The sequence below is a fragment of the Peromyscus californicus genome, unplaced genomic scaffold (genome assembly GCF_007827085.1).
Source record: "Peromyscus californicus insignis strain IS unplaced genomic scaffold, ASM782708v3 Scaffold_8__1_contigs__length_139910024, whole genome shotgun sequence".
In the NCBI taxonomy this organism is placed as follows: Eukaryota; Metazoa; Chordata; class Mammalia; order Rodentia; family Cricetidae; genus Peromyscus; species Peromyscus californicus.
In genome coordinates this window covers 123,109,740-123,121,878 of record NW_026294606.1, presented here as the reverse complement: position 1 = coordinate 123,121,878, position 12,139 = coordinate 123,109,740, and the positions used below count along the sequence as shown (strand labels likewise).

The 12,139-nt window shown below is 52.4% G+C and overlaps 1 protein-coding gene across 2 annotated transcripts in view; it reads left to right on the top strand.

The window, feature by feature from the left end:
- Window positions 1-1,911: 1,911 nt before the first annotated feature.
- Window positions 1,912-12,139, top strand: part of Nkd1 (NKD inhibitor of WNT signaling pathway 1) — a 73,804-nt gene continuing 63,576 nt past the window's right edge. The window contains exons 1-3 of one of the 2 annotated variants that reach the window (XM_052728597.1): window positions 1,912-2,073; window positions 2,201-2,233; window positions 2,840-2,973. In XM_052728597.1, coding sequence (XP_052584557.1) covers window positions 2,049-2,073; window positions 2,201-2,233; window positions 2,840-2,973 — 192 coding nt within the window. In that variant the 5' untranslated portion in view covers window positions 1,912-2,048. Of the gene's footprint in view, window positions 2,074-2,200; window positions 2,234-2,839; window positions 2,974-12,139 lie in introns of those variants that run through there. The other variant, XM_052728598.1, reaches the window with a different exon arrangement.

The following is a 12,139-nucleotide window of genomic DNA, read 5'->3' as shown; positions in this document are numbered from 1 at the left end:
CGTTCTAAGCTCTGTGAGAAAGAGTTTTGCTTTGATTTCGAAGCCCCTGGCACTGGTGTGGGTGTGGGTGAGAAAGACAAGCAGGGACCCCACAGGAACTCCACTTCTGTAACAGGGGCTCTACAGGATGTTCCCTGTTAGCTCAGGACCTACGACCTGGGCCACTCTGGAGGGTCACACAGCTCTGGGTTCTTTTGTCCTTTGAGACAGGTAGATGCTCAGAGTTGCTCTTCATAGTACAGTAGCCACTGGCCACATGCAAAGGTCACTTACAGTGTGGCCCTTCCGCTTGAGATGTGCTCCAAGGGTAAAATGCACACCAGACTTTAAAGACAGTGCAAAACAAAGAACGTGACAACTTACCAAGTAGTGATGTTATTTTGGCTATAGTGGGTCAAACTAATTTCACCTGTTTCTTTTTTGACTTTTAAATTACATTTATTTATTTAGTAAGTGAGTATGTATGTGGATACTCGAGTGCCACAGCACTCATGTAGAGGTCAGGGGACAATTTTGCAGCAGATGGGCCTCTCCTGTGACCATGTGGTCTCTGGGATTGGGACAGATCCCCAGGCTTGGGGACAAGCACCTTTACCAGCTGAGCCATCCGGCTGAAACACCCGTTTCTTTGAACTTTTCAAAAATTGTGGTGTCTAAGGTTGAAGGCATAGCTCAATTGCTGAGTGCTTGCTTGCCCAGCACGACCAATGGCTTGGGTTTGAGTCCCAGAGCCCCTCCCACAAAGTGCCACCTACAAAGAGTCTAAAATGTCAAACGTAGCCCATCTGTTTCTATTGAGTAGCGCTGCACAGGGAATAGGCAAAAAAACGGTAGAACTAAGTATCCATCGTACAGATCATAAAACTGAGGCTAGCAGCAGAGACTAGCTGTAAGAGCAGGACTAATTCTTTCCCACGCTCAGGCTGCCAGATACCAGGATGAGCTTAGCGCAGGACCCCGGTGTGGCCAGCAGAGACAGCATTCTGAGGACCACAAAGGTAGGGTGGAAGCCTTCAAGTGGCCCTCCCCTTTGCAGAGACCTCCCCAGACAAAACAAACAGGCCCTTGGGGTCTGGAGAACTGCAGGGGGGAGGGGGGAACGGAAACTAAGAAAGATCAAAGACCCGGCGGTTCACCGCTCCCGGCCTCACAGCTTGGCAGCTCGCCCCGACCCCAGTTGGGCACACACGAGCCCATGGGCGAAGAGTTGCTAGCGACTGGGGGACAGCTCGGGGCATCTGGACACTTGTCGTTAACAGGAGTGGGCTGAACCCGCACTGGCCTACGAGGTGTCCTGGTGGTTTCTACCGGACTCTCAAATGAAAAAACAAAAACAAAAACAAAAAAACCCTTTAAAACCTAGAGGAGTCAAAGAAAAGGGCGTAAAGCTCCAATTTCTGCAGAAGGCTGAGCACGGGAAGTCTGGAAAGGTTCAACACCGCGGGAGAGCAGCGGACGCGTGCGACCAGGCAGCTGAGGTCACCGGTGGCGACCTCAGTTTCCCCACCTGTGAACTCGAGCCAATCGAGTATCACTCTGACGGCCCCGAGGAAGTGCAGAGAAGAGGGAAGTCGCAGTACCACCAGCGAGGGCAGCGCTGCTCCACCACGGGGCGGCCAGAGCCTCCGCCCGGTCCCCATTCCCGCCCCTAGGTCCGCGCAGGGGGCTTGGGGCCCAGCACACCCCAAGCCCCTCCCCACAAAGGCCCCGCCCCTGTCCCCGCCCACAGACCACGCCCTCTAAGGGCCCGCCCCTCGGCAGGCCCCTTACCCGCAGGCTCCGCCTCTACCCGCCCCGCAGCGTCCGCCTCGCCTTTGATGGGCCGCTGCCGGCCAATGGGCGCTTGGGGAGGCGCGGGGCCGCGGCGGCGGGCAGGGGGCTCGGCGCGCCCGGGCGTCAGTCCGGCCGCGGCGACGGCGGCAGGAGCGCGTCCCGGCGCCGCCTGGGGCTGCGCTCGGCGCGCGGACTGTGAGCAGGAGGCGAGCGGGGCTGGCGCGGGGTCGGCGGCCGGACGCATGGCTTAGGACGCCCCGCCGCCGCGCCCCAGCATGGGGAAACTTCACTCGAAGCCGGGTCAGTGTCCCCGCCCGCTCGCCCGCCGCGGCCCCGCGTCCTCCCGCCGGTGCTAACTCTCCCTCTCCTTTCTTTCCGGCTCCCGCCGCCGCCGCCGCCGCCGCCGTCGCGCGCGATGTTCCCGCAGCCGCCGTGTGCAAGCGCAGGGAGAGCCCGGAAGGTAGGAGCGCGGGCCACCGGCCGGGGTGGGGGGGCGCGAAGGAGGCGGCGCGGCCGGCCCAGCCGCTGGATCTCATTACCAGGGCTGCCCCAGCCCCCAGCCCCGCCCTGGAAGCGCTCCTTGGGGCCCCTCTGTCCCTCCTACCCGTTCCCCGCAGCCCGGTGCTCCCACTGCTGACCCTAACCCCATCCACTTTGGCGGCGTCTTCCCTTCAGACCCCCAAGATACTGCGCCTTCCTTCTGGCCACCAGCCCCTTCTCAGGAGAACTTGGCCTCTGCGCCCACTGCACCCCCTCTCCTGACCCTCAGCTCTTTCCTCCACAGTCCCTGACTCCCACGCTCCTTCCTCGGATTCCCAAACTCCTTCAGTTAGGATACTGCCTACTCGCTTTCACCCTTTGAGTCCTTGCACTTAGGATCTCGGCCGAGCCCCCTTTTTGGCTACCACCCTCTTTTGGATTCTGCTCCGTACGGCGGCGCTTGACCCTCTTGCCAAGGCTTTACTCGCTGTACCTCTCTGTCTCCCTCTCTTCATTCTCAGGTAACTTTTTGCCAGCTGGGAGGGGGGGACCCAGACTCAAGGTCTTCGTGTTCTTCCCGCCTCAGGTGACAGCTTTGCTGTGAGCGCTGCTTGGGCAAGGAAAGGCATCGAGGAGTGGATCGGGAGGCAGCGCTGTCCAGGCAGCGTCTCAGGATCCCGACAGCTGAGATTGGCAGGCACTGTTGGTCGAGGCACCCGGGTATGGTCCCACTCTGTTCCACCCTTTGAGCTTTGGAGAGGGTCTGCGCGCTCCCCCCCCCCCCCCACTTTTAGCATCCTGTTGGCACATTGTCTAGGTCCCAAAATCCCTTCTCAGTGTGCCCCACCAGCCCTACTTGTGCCCCATGCTTTGGAGGACCCTTGTTGATCAAGCTGGCACCGATCTCCTGCCCAGCTGGGCACAGAGGGTTGCTTGGGGAGGAAGTGCCAGGGAGGAGGTGATACAGGTCCAGTGGGTGGGGAAGCTGTGCTTTGTTGTGTGTGTGTGTGTGTGTGGGGGGGGGGATGGCCTCCTCTGCTTTGCTTTTGTGGCCAGCTTTTCCACAGGGAGGGGTTAGGACTAGAGGCAGGCAGGAGTGTCTGGGTAGAGGGCAGAGCTGTGCTGGCCCGGGATCTGTGGCCACCTCCAACTGTGTCTGTGGCATTCATCAGTGCCATCTGCCACCCAAGTGTAGGGTTTGGAGGCACTGAGACCTGGCTGCCCCCTTAGTGTGGCCCTCAGAGGTGGGGGTTGGGGGGGTCTGTACAGTGGTCTGGGTACACTCTCTTTCTTCACCCAGGGGGTTCTTAAGGCTAGAGTGTTTCTGCAGGAGCCAGTGGGATGGAGGAGTGAGTGAGTCCAGCCCCTGTGTCTGGCCTGGGACTGGTGTTCACAGATGTCCTGTGAGCTCCAGAACTCTGCACAGGGCTTTCAGATGGTCTGCGTGGAACTCTTGCAAGCTGAGGATCAAAGGGTGAATCAACTTTTTGATGTGACATTTAATTTTTTTTTTTTTTTTTTAACTTAGAGGGGGAACAGACCGAGCCTCAGGTCTGGTTAGTTCTTTGGTCTTGTTCTTTGGGTGAGGCTGGAGGAGTCTTCAGATGTGTGTGTGTGTGTGTGTGTGTGTGTGTGTGTGTGTGTGTGTGTGTGTGTATACACCATTGCAGGGAGGTGCTGTGTGTGTGTGTGGGTGTGTGTGGTGTGTTAAATGTACTCTCTCTGGGATAAGCTCCCTCTCTACTATGTGGCTCAGGCTGTCTCTTCCCTGGCCCTCCAGTTGGCTGGCTGGCTGCAGTTGGGGCTACTACCCCAGTAGAAGGGTCAGAACTGGGCCCAGGGGGCGGAGGTGGGCATTTGGAGCCTTTTAACAGAACCACAAACTTCCCCTTCCCCCACCATTCCTAGTTTTTGATGTACTTATTTATTTAAGGACCAATGAAAACAATCCAATTTAGACATATGAACAGATGCATTTGCAGCTCAATACAGGCCAACAGAGAGGATTTCCATTAATCAAGTTTTGTTTTTTTTTTCAGCCTGTTTATTTTCATAAAGTATTCCTGCAGAATGACATTTATTTAGGCTCTGTCTCTCTCCTCTTTCTCTCTCTCCTCTCTCTAAACTGCCAGGCAGCTTTTACTCCATGCTAGAGGGGAAACTTGAAATACAGCGAGGGCTTGCTTCAATTGACTTTTATCTTCAAAGCCATAACAAATGTTCCCCGCATGTTTTTGGTGGGTCTCCTTGGCATCCAGGCTGGGAGGATGGGAGGGAGGGGGAAGGAGGAGAGGAAAACAAAAGTCTGTCGTTTTTAATTAAATAGTAGTGTTCCCAGCAAGAGGAATGCAAGCCAGTAAAAGTTGCCATTGGGGGAAATGAAGGGGGAGGGGGCCCCTGCTTAAGCCTGTGGCTTTGCTGAAGTCACGGAATTTCGTTGCCTGGTTTCTTCCCCCAGCTGAGGACAGCATGGGATGGATGGTGCTTGCCTTCCTGCCTCACCCCCCTCTCTGAAAAGGAGGGGTCATTAATATTTGTTCAAAGTCCTTTTGAAGATGTGAGGCATAGAGCCATCAGCGTGACATGTGTTGGGTAGTTGAGGGGGTGGACCAGCCATCAAAGACGTTGAGTGGGGGGAGGGGGGCTCTGCTTCCTTGAGAGTGGATCCGAACAGATCTGGATGCCTGGGTTCCAACCTGCGGTGGTCACAGTAGTGGGGCCATGCATCGACCCTAGGAGAGGACCAGGCTGAGCCAAAGTGTGGGGCTGCACTGGCGGTGGCCTGTGGAGCAGTTCAGGTGGTCTTTAGAGGGAATGTCTTTAATCTTTATAGGTCTCTATCTTTTTTAATCAGAGAAAAATAACTGGGACATCAAACACATGATTTCACGGATGTTATCACTTAGGATGAATCAAAGTTGAAAGAGGTAGGTGAGTTCAAAGTCAATACAGGGAAAAATACTGGGTTCAAGTGGTCGTCGTTGGGAATGTAAGAACGAGTGCTGAAATGGTGGGGACACTGAGGGTGCTGGCCAGGCCACTGGTGAGCACATTTCAGTCCTGTCATTCCCCTGAATCCCACTGGCAAGGGAGGGGTGGCTGGCAGGTCCTTCCATGATATCATCAGGATGTAGATGGGTGTGGACTCTAGCAGTCTGCTAGCTTCCAGGGCTGGCAGCTTCCTGTAGCCAGTACCAGGCCTATCTTGGTGAAGGCTTCTGTGTCTACTTCTCTACCTGTCCTGTCACCAAAGTGCCTGGGGACACATTATTGGCTTATCCAATTGACAACATTATTATTGCTGTGAAATCTAGTATTGTCTGAGTGCCTGTGTGTGCCAAGCACATTGCTTCTATTACTTTAATCTCCCCATAACCCTCTGGAGTTGCAGCCAGCTGGTGTAGACTACGTTGTCTCCCTTTCCAGAGTCTGTGTGTGTGAAGCCCAGCATTGCTTGGCTCCCAGAGAGGCTGGGCTCACAGACAGTTGCCACCATGTCCACAGGAGCTAGTTGCTGGGGAGGAAGAAGCAAGAGGAGCCCTACCAGCCCCGTGTCTGTGGCAGGATCCAAATTGCATGCATAGCCCCAGGGCATGAGTGTGGCCACACAGGCACTCAACTCAGCCTACCCCCCAACATACGGAAGTGCATGAGGTCAGGCTCTGCACAGTAGCTTGTCACCTCGTGCAAGTCACTTTATGTATCTTGATAAGCACATCTATAAAATGGGCACAGTAATGTTCTCATCTGTAGCTCAAATTCTAATTGGTCTTAATAATAAAAACCCAGAATCAGATATTGGGGTAAATGCTGAAAGATCAGAGAAGTAAGGAACAGCCAAAGTCACCTCTTACCTCCACAACTCCTCAGACCAAAAAGGACTGAGCTCCTATCTCCTCTTGCCTTATATTACTGTCTCCAACTCCCTAGTGCTGGGATTAAAGGTGTGCACCACCACCACCACCACCACCACCACCACCACCACCACCACCACCACCACCACCACCACCTGACTCTGTTTCTCTTTTAGACTGGATCAATCTCCTATAGCACAGGGTGGCCTTGAACTCCTGATCTTCCTGCCTCCTCCTCCCCCCAAATGCTGGGATTATAGGTGTGTGCTACCACTGCCTGGCCTCTATGGATAACTAGTGGCTAGCTCTATCCTCTGATCTTCAGGGGAGCTTTATTTGTCAGAACACAAGCTATCACCACATTCATCCATGTCAGAGCTGAGGTAGATAAATCTTGAAAAAGAGTAGAACCTGGCCTGAGAGGGTGATATTTATGTAGGGACCCTGATATTTGTGCTCTTCCCTCTACACTCTTCCACTGTAGGCTCACCTGGTGGGACCCAGGCGAAGGTCTGGGCTTTTGCCTTTCCATGGATGCTTGATGAGGTTCAAGGGAATATAAGCTCAGAGGAGATAAGTGATGAATGATAGGAGACATAACAGCACTGAGAGCGAAGGATAGTAGACCGAGCCAAGTACATGCCCAAGACACATGTACTGAGCAGAATTCGAGGCTAAAATACACACACCTCCAAGAGAAAGTAGAAACAACACAGCAGGCAGCCAGAGAGAGCCCAGTGGCAATGCTAGGTGAGCAGTGGCTGAACGGTGACGCTCTTAGGTAGGCAGAGCAACTGAGTGGGCTCAGGCGTGAGGGGGGACGACTTGCCGTGGCCACGCTGTGAGCGTGTGTGTGGATGTGTGTAACCAGATTCAAAACAACCTTTACTCCGTGCACTGTGATCCTTTTGTTCTTTTATAGCAAAACTGCTTGCAGAAATAGGTTGGGGGCTTGGGGGCAAGCAAGCCCCCCTGTAGATCAAAGGGCTGCCAGGCACTTTGGTAATTTGATTAGGGGGCACCTAGCACATTTTGATATTTGGGGAAGAGTAGGAGGGTGCAGGCATGCTGCATAGGGTCGGGTGGGGCTGGGTGATGAGATTGGGGGCTGATCCAGCTGCTGCCTGCATTCTGGATTCCAGGGGAATTACCCTTGAATGATACCAGTTGGCACAATTAAAAGGCCCCATGTCTTCACCATATGGAAAGTGTTAGACTTCCTTACGTGGTTTCAAAGCTATGTATTGGGAGGTGGGCTTGCCTTGGTGTTTAAGAATTAAAAGATGATTTGCTTTGAGGCCGGTGGGGGTTTCAGGGTAGAGGCATGGTGCATGCCTTCAGTCACAGGCATCTTCGAGTGGCCTAGGGAGGGTCTCCTTGGCTGATGGCACTCAGGCTCAGCTTCACAGTCCTGAGAACTACCTGTGCCTGGGAGCCAGCAATGAGTGTCCTGGAAAGCCTGAGCTGTGCCAGATGCCAGACATCACTGCTGGTTGCTCCTGCTCTTGCCAAGTGGTGTTATTGGTGACGGCTGCTGTGACACATCTGTGTGACTTCTTGGAGGCACTTTAACTAGAACCTTTTCTCCCTTTAAAACTTCTTTAAGAAGGAGACTGGGTTTCCTCGAGCCAGGCCATATGTGCTGTCTGTCTCCTGCAAGCCAGGGGTGTGCATCTCCATTCACAATCCAGACAGCATAGCTTGCCGGTGGCTAGGAGTAGAACCAGGGGCTGTTACTTCCTTGCCTAGTGGGAGGAGGAGAGGAGATGGGGTGGTGAGAGTGCCTCTGTTTGTACCGGGAAGCTCACCTCCCCCATCAGGGACCACCTGTCTTCTTGGACACTTCAAATGGTCAAAGTTGAGCTGTCAACAACAAAAAAGCCAGCTACGAAATGCAACTGTTTTCTTGAGGTGCATAGTAGGCCCTCGCTGTGTATGAATGAAGAAAGAAAATTCGGTCACCATTTTGGTCCTTGCTGCCTCCTCCCCCACTTGCCAGCTTCTTAAACCCTTTATTCCTGCTGCCAGGATTCATCTCTTCCAAGTCCACTGTCCTTAGCAGAATTGTAGAACCAAGCCTTTCTTATAGGCAGGCACTTAGTTGATTAATCACTATTAACAATATATTGTTAATATTTCCCATAGTATCATGCATTGGGAAACAGTGGAAAGAGGCATGGTCCTTGCCCTTGGCTAACTTCCAGATTAACGAAGGAAGCAAGAGTCAGCAAGTGAACAGGCGGAGGGCTGGAAGACTACCAGGATGTACAGGGGAAGGGATGGCCTGCACTGTAAGATGTTTTCACTGGAAGATGGGTTAGAGTGTGGTGGGAAGGCCAGGTGGTTGTGAAGGGCATGTGGATTGGTGGCTGATGGGGACTGGAAGTGTCCCTGGAACTGAGTCTTGAAAAGCCCTGCAGGTGAACAGCTCTTGGTGTGCTTGAACACCTGTCCAGGGACAGGTGCATGAGCCTGCTACGTATTCTTTGGGATTGATCTAGGATGGGACATTACCCAGCGGTCAAATGGGTTGGTGGCCCTCTAGAGCCAGGTTGTAGGTGGAAGTCAGCTCAAGGGTCAGAAACTCAGTTGTGTGGGTAGGAAACTAAGGGATGTGAGGCAGAGAAGGTCAATTCAAGGGCTTGGGGGAAAGAAGCTGCTGATAGCCAACCCCAGAGCAAGTGCACTGTGCCATGAAGTACAGTGAGGCTGGGCTGTGGGAAGAGCTTCCTTGCCCAGGCTTTCCAGATTCAACTAAAGGCCTATGCAAAGGGACCCTGGAATCAGGGGCGGAGCCCATGATGGGGTCATAAGGAGTCAGGTGCCCAGGGCTGTGAATTCACACTCTGTTTAGCTGTACAAACTTTGGGAACTTTTTGGCGTGTTGTTGGATCCAGGCACTTCCTGTAGCTGCCTCCAGGCTCCCCTCTCTTTCTGGCTCCCACATTCCTCTTGCAGCTCTTGTCTCTCACGTTCTCTTCTCGTTTTCTTACCCTTACTTCTTCCCTAGCTTCCTCTTCATGAGAAAGGAAAGAATCCAGTTCCTCACAAACCAAACATCTATCCTCCTGTTAGAAAAAAGTGAGGCAGGAGCCCAGAACACCCTTGACGAAAGGCCAGAGGGAGCTGAAGGCTTCACTTGTTGGATCTGGAAGCTGGGCTTTGATGTCACCCTGCTCCGTTTATCCTGGGAAGCTGCCTGCCTCCTTGTGGCCTCAGCCTCTCTGCTGGACAGGGACAAGCTCTCAGGCTGGAGCAGAGGCAAGGCATGCCCACTCCGTGAAGGGTAGCCATCTATAAAGGGTAGCCCAAGAGTCCGGCCAGGCCGCACCCTGCCAAGCCCAGGTGGGTGGAGAGCCTTTTCTAAACACGCACTTCCAGAGGTATAAGTAATTCTTTGATAGATGCCTGGGCAAGCTGAGAGGGATGTTTATCCATGTGGGCACCAGCCACAAGGCTCAGGAGGAAAGCTGTAGGCCCCTCTGCTGAAGTCATCCTTAGCTTCAGCAGGGCACACAGGAACCCTGGCCAGCCAGTGTGACTCTGTCCGAGGGGCCTGTCCAGGGCCATGTTTGCTTAGTAGCCCTGAGGAATTAGTTTGGGCGTCACTGTTCTGGCTTGCTGAACCACGTTGGTGATGGCATGTGACCCTGTGTGTGGCTGATGGCTGTTAGAGGGCTTCAGGGTAGGGTGGGCTTTGCTGTAGCGTGACATCAACTAAAGGGCCTTTCCCTCTTCTGAACTTTGGCCTCTCCTGCTGAGGAGTGAGATGACGTCACTCTAATGTCGTATGTGTAGAGTGCCTTCTGTCCCACTAATTGTGTATCTGTAGTGGAATGTGCATCTGCTCTGTGCACCGACCAAAAGCCATTGTCAGGAGGCTTACAGCCTGGTAGAACACAAATGTTTTAAAATGCAAATAATAAAATATAAGTTGGACATAGGCTTCAGCAACAGAGTGCCTTGAGGCCCAGAGCTCGTATGGGTGGTTGTTCATTCCACACACTGGCAGTTCCTTCTGCTTAGGCTGCTGTGGAAACTGAGGAACAGCTTGTCCTTACCTCAGAACTTGTGAGAGTGTTTCCTGAGTTCTTTTGAGTAACAGCAAGGTGTCATGTGTGTTTTTTGTTTAGCTAGAATAAGTTGCTTTGATTCCTGGCTCTCTAAGATTTATTAAATTAGGAATAATCATTCAGTTTTATCAAATGCTATTAGCGCATTGTTGGGATGGATCATTTACTGGCGTGGTGTATGATTTGGGTTTCTGGTGTTATTCCATGACAGGATCTTCCTGTGTAGGCTAGACTAACCTGGAAATCACCATCCTTCTGCCTCAACTTCTTCTTTTTTTTTTTTTCCTTTGGTTTTTCGAGACAGGGTTTCTCTGTGTAGTTTTGTGCCTTTTCCTGGAACTCACTTGGTAGCCCAGGCTGGCCTCGAACTCACAGAGATCCGCCTGGCTCTGCCTCCCGAGTGCTGGGATTAAAGGCGTGTGCCACCACCGCCCGGCTCTGCCTCAACTTCTTGATTGCTGAGATTGCAGTGATTGCCACCATCCCTGACTGATGTATTATTTGTATAGTAATCCACATTGCTAAATTCCCTAGTGTTCAACTTCTTTGTACTTCTGAAGTAAGTCCGTTTATTGTGGCACATTATCGAGTCCACTGTCCATATGTGGGCCCTGCATCCATGGACTCAGCCAACTGAAAACTGAAAATATTTGAAAACGATACATCCAAGTTGATCGGACTTTGCTTCTTGTCATCCTTCTCTGAACAAGACACCCTGATGACTACATAGCATTTTATTATGTTAGGTCTGTTAGTCATGTTTCTCTTGCTGTTATAAGTTACCATGACCAAGGCACTTGTAATTTGGGCTAAGGTTTCAGAGGGATAGAGTCCATGATGGCGGAGCAAGGGCATGGCAGCATTATCAGCTGAGAGCTCATACCTTGATGCACAAGTAGGAGGCAGAGAGAACTAACTCAAAATGGCATGAGTCATTTGAAATCTCAAAGCCTGCCTCCAGTGACACACCTCCTCCAACAAGGCCACACCTCCTAATCCTTCCCAAACAGCTCCACCAACTGGGGACTAAACATTCAAACATAGGAGCCTATGGGGGCCATTCTCATTCAAACCACCAATTAGGAATTATAAGCAATGTGGACTTGATATAAGTATATCACACATGTACCATACATGTGTGGTCCCTTGTTATATAAAGGACTTGAGCATTGTAAATTTTGGTGTTCATGAGTGAGGATAAGGGAGATGGGAGTGCTCTATACTTGTCCCCTATGATACCAAATGCTGTACTGTGGGCTTTTGAAAATGCAGCTGCATTTTCTGTGCAGATGCTGTACGCTAGGTCTTTGCATGGGTGATTCTAAGTTAGATTGGCTCACGTATGGAAGGTAGTTGTTGAGCAGTGAAGCTATTAAAGGAAGGTTGGGGGACACCCTGGAGACCCTGAGTCTAGAACAGGAACCACTGGGGTGTGAGATAAGCACCAGAGGTGGGTTGGAGACAGGAGCAGAGGGGGACTGTCACAGTGGTTGCATGTTTGCTGAGTGTCAGGTGGGAAGCCACAGAGCACTGGACAGTTTGTTGGAGCTATGGATGGAGGTCATGGCTGGCCTGGTCACCTTCTGGGTATACTAGATTGGCCTCAGACTCACAGAGATCTACCTGCTGAGTGCTGGGATTTAAAGCACAAGCCATCATACCCACCCCTGGCTACCGTCTCACTGCGTTATGGGATAAGGTCTTTGTTCAGAGGGGAAACATGAGGTAGCCTTGTGTGAGGTCAGTGTGTTGAAAGGAGTCTGTGACCTGTTCTGTGGAGGGGAGAATGTGAGGATGGGCTCTGTGATCTGTTCTGGGGAGGGGAGAATGTGAGGATGGGCTCTGTGATCTGTTCTGGGGAGGGGAGAATGTGAGGATGGGCTCTGTGATCTGTTCTGGGGAGGGGAGAATGTGACTCCCTGATGTAAAAATACTCTAGAAAGTAAAGAGGAATCAAGT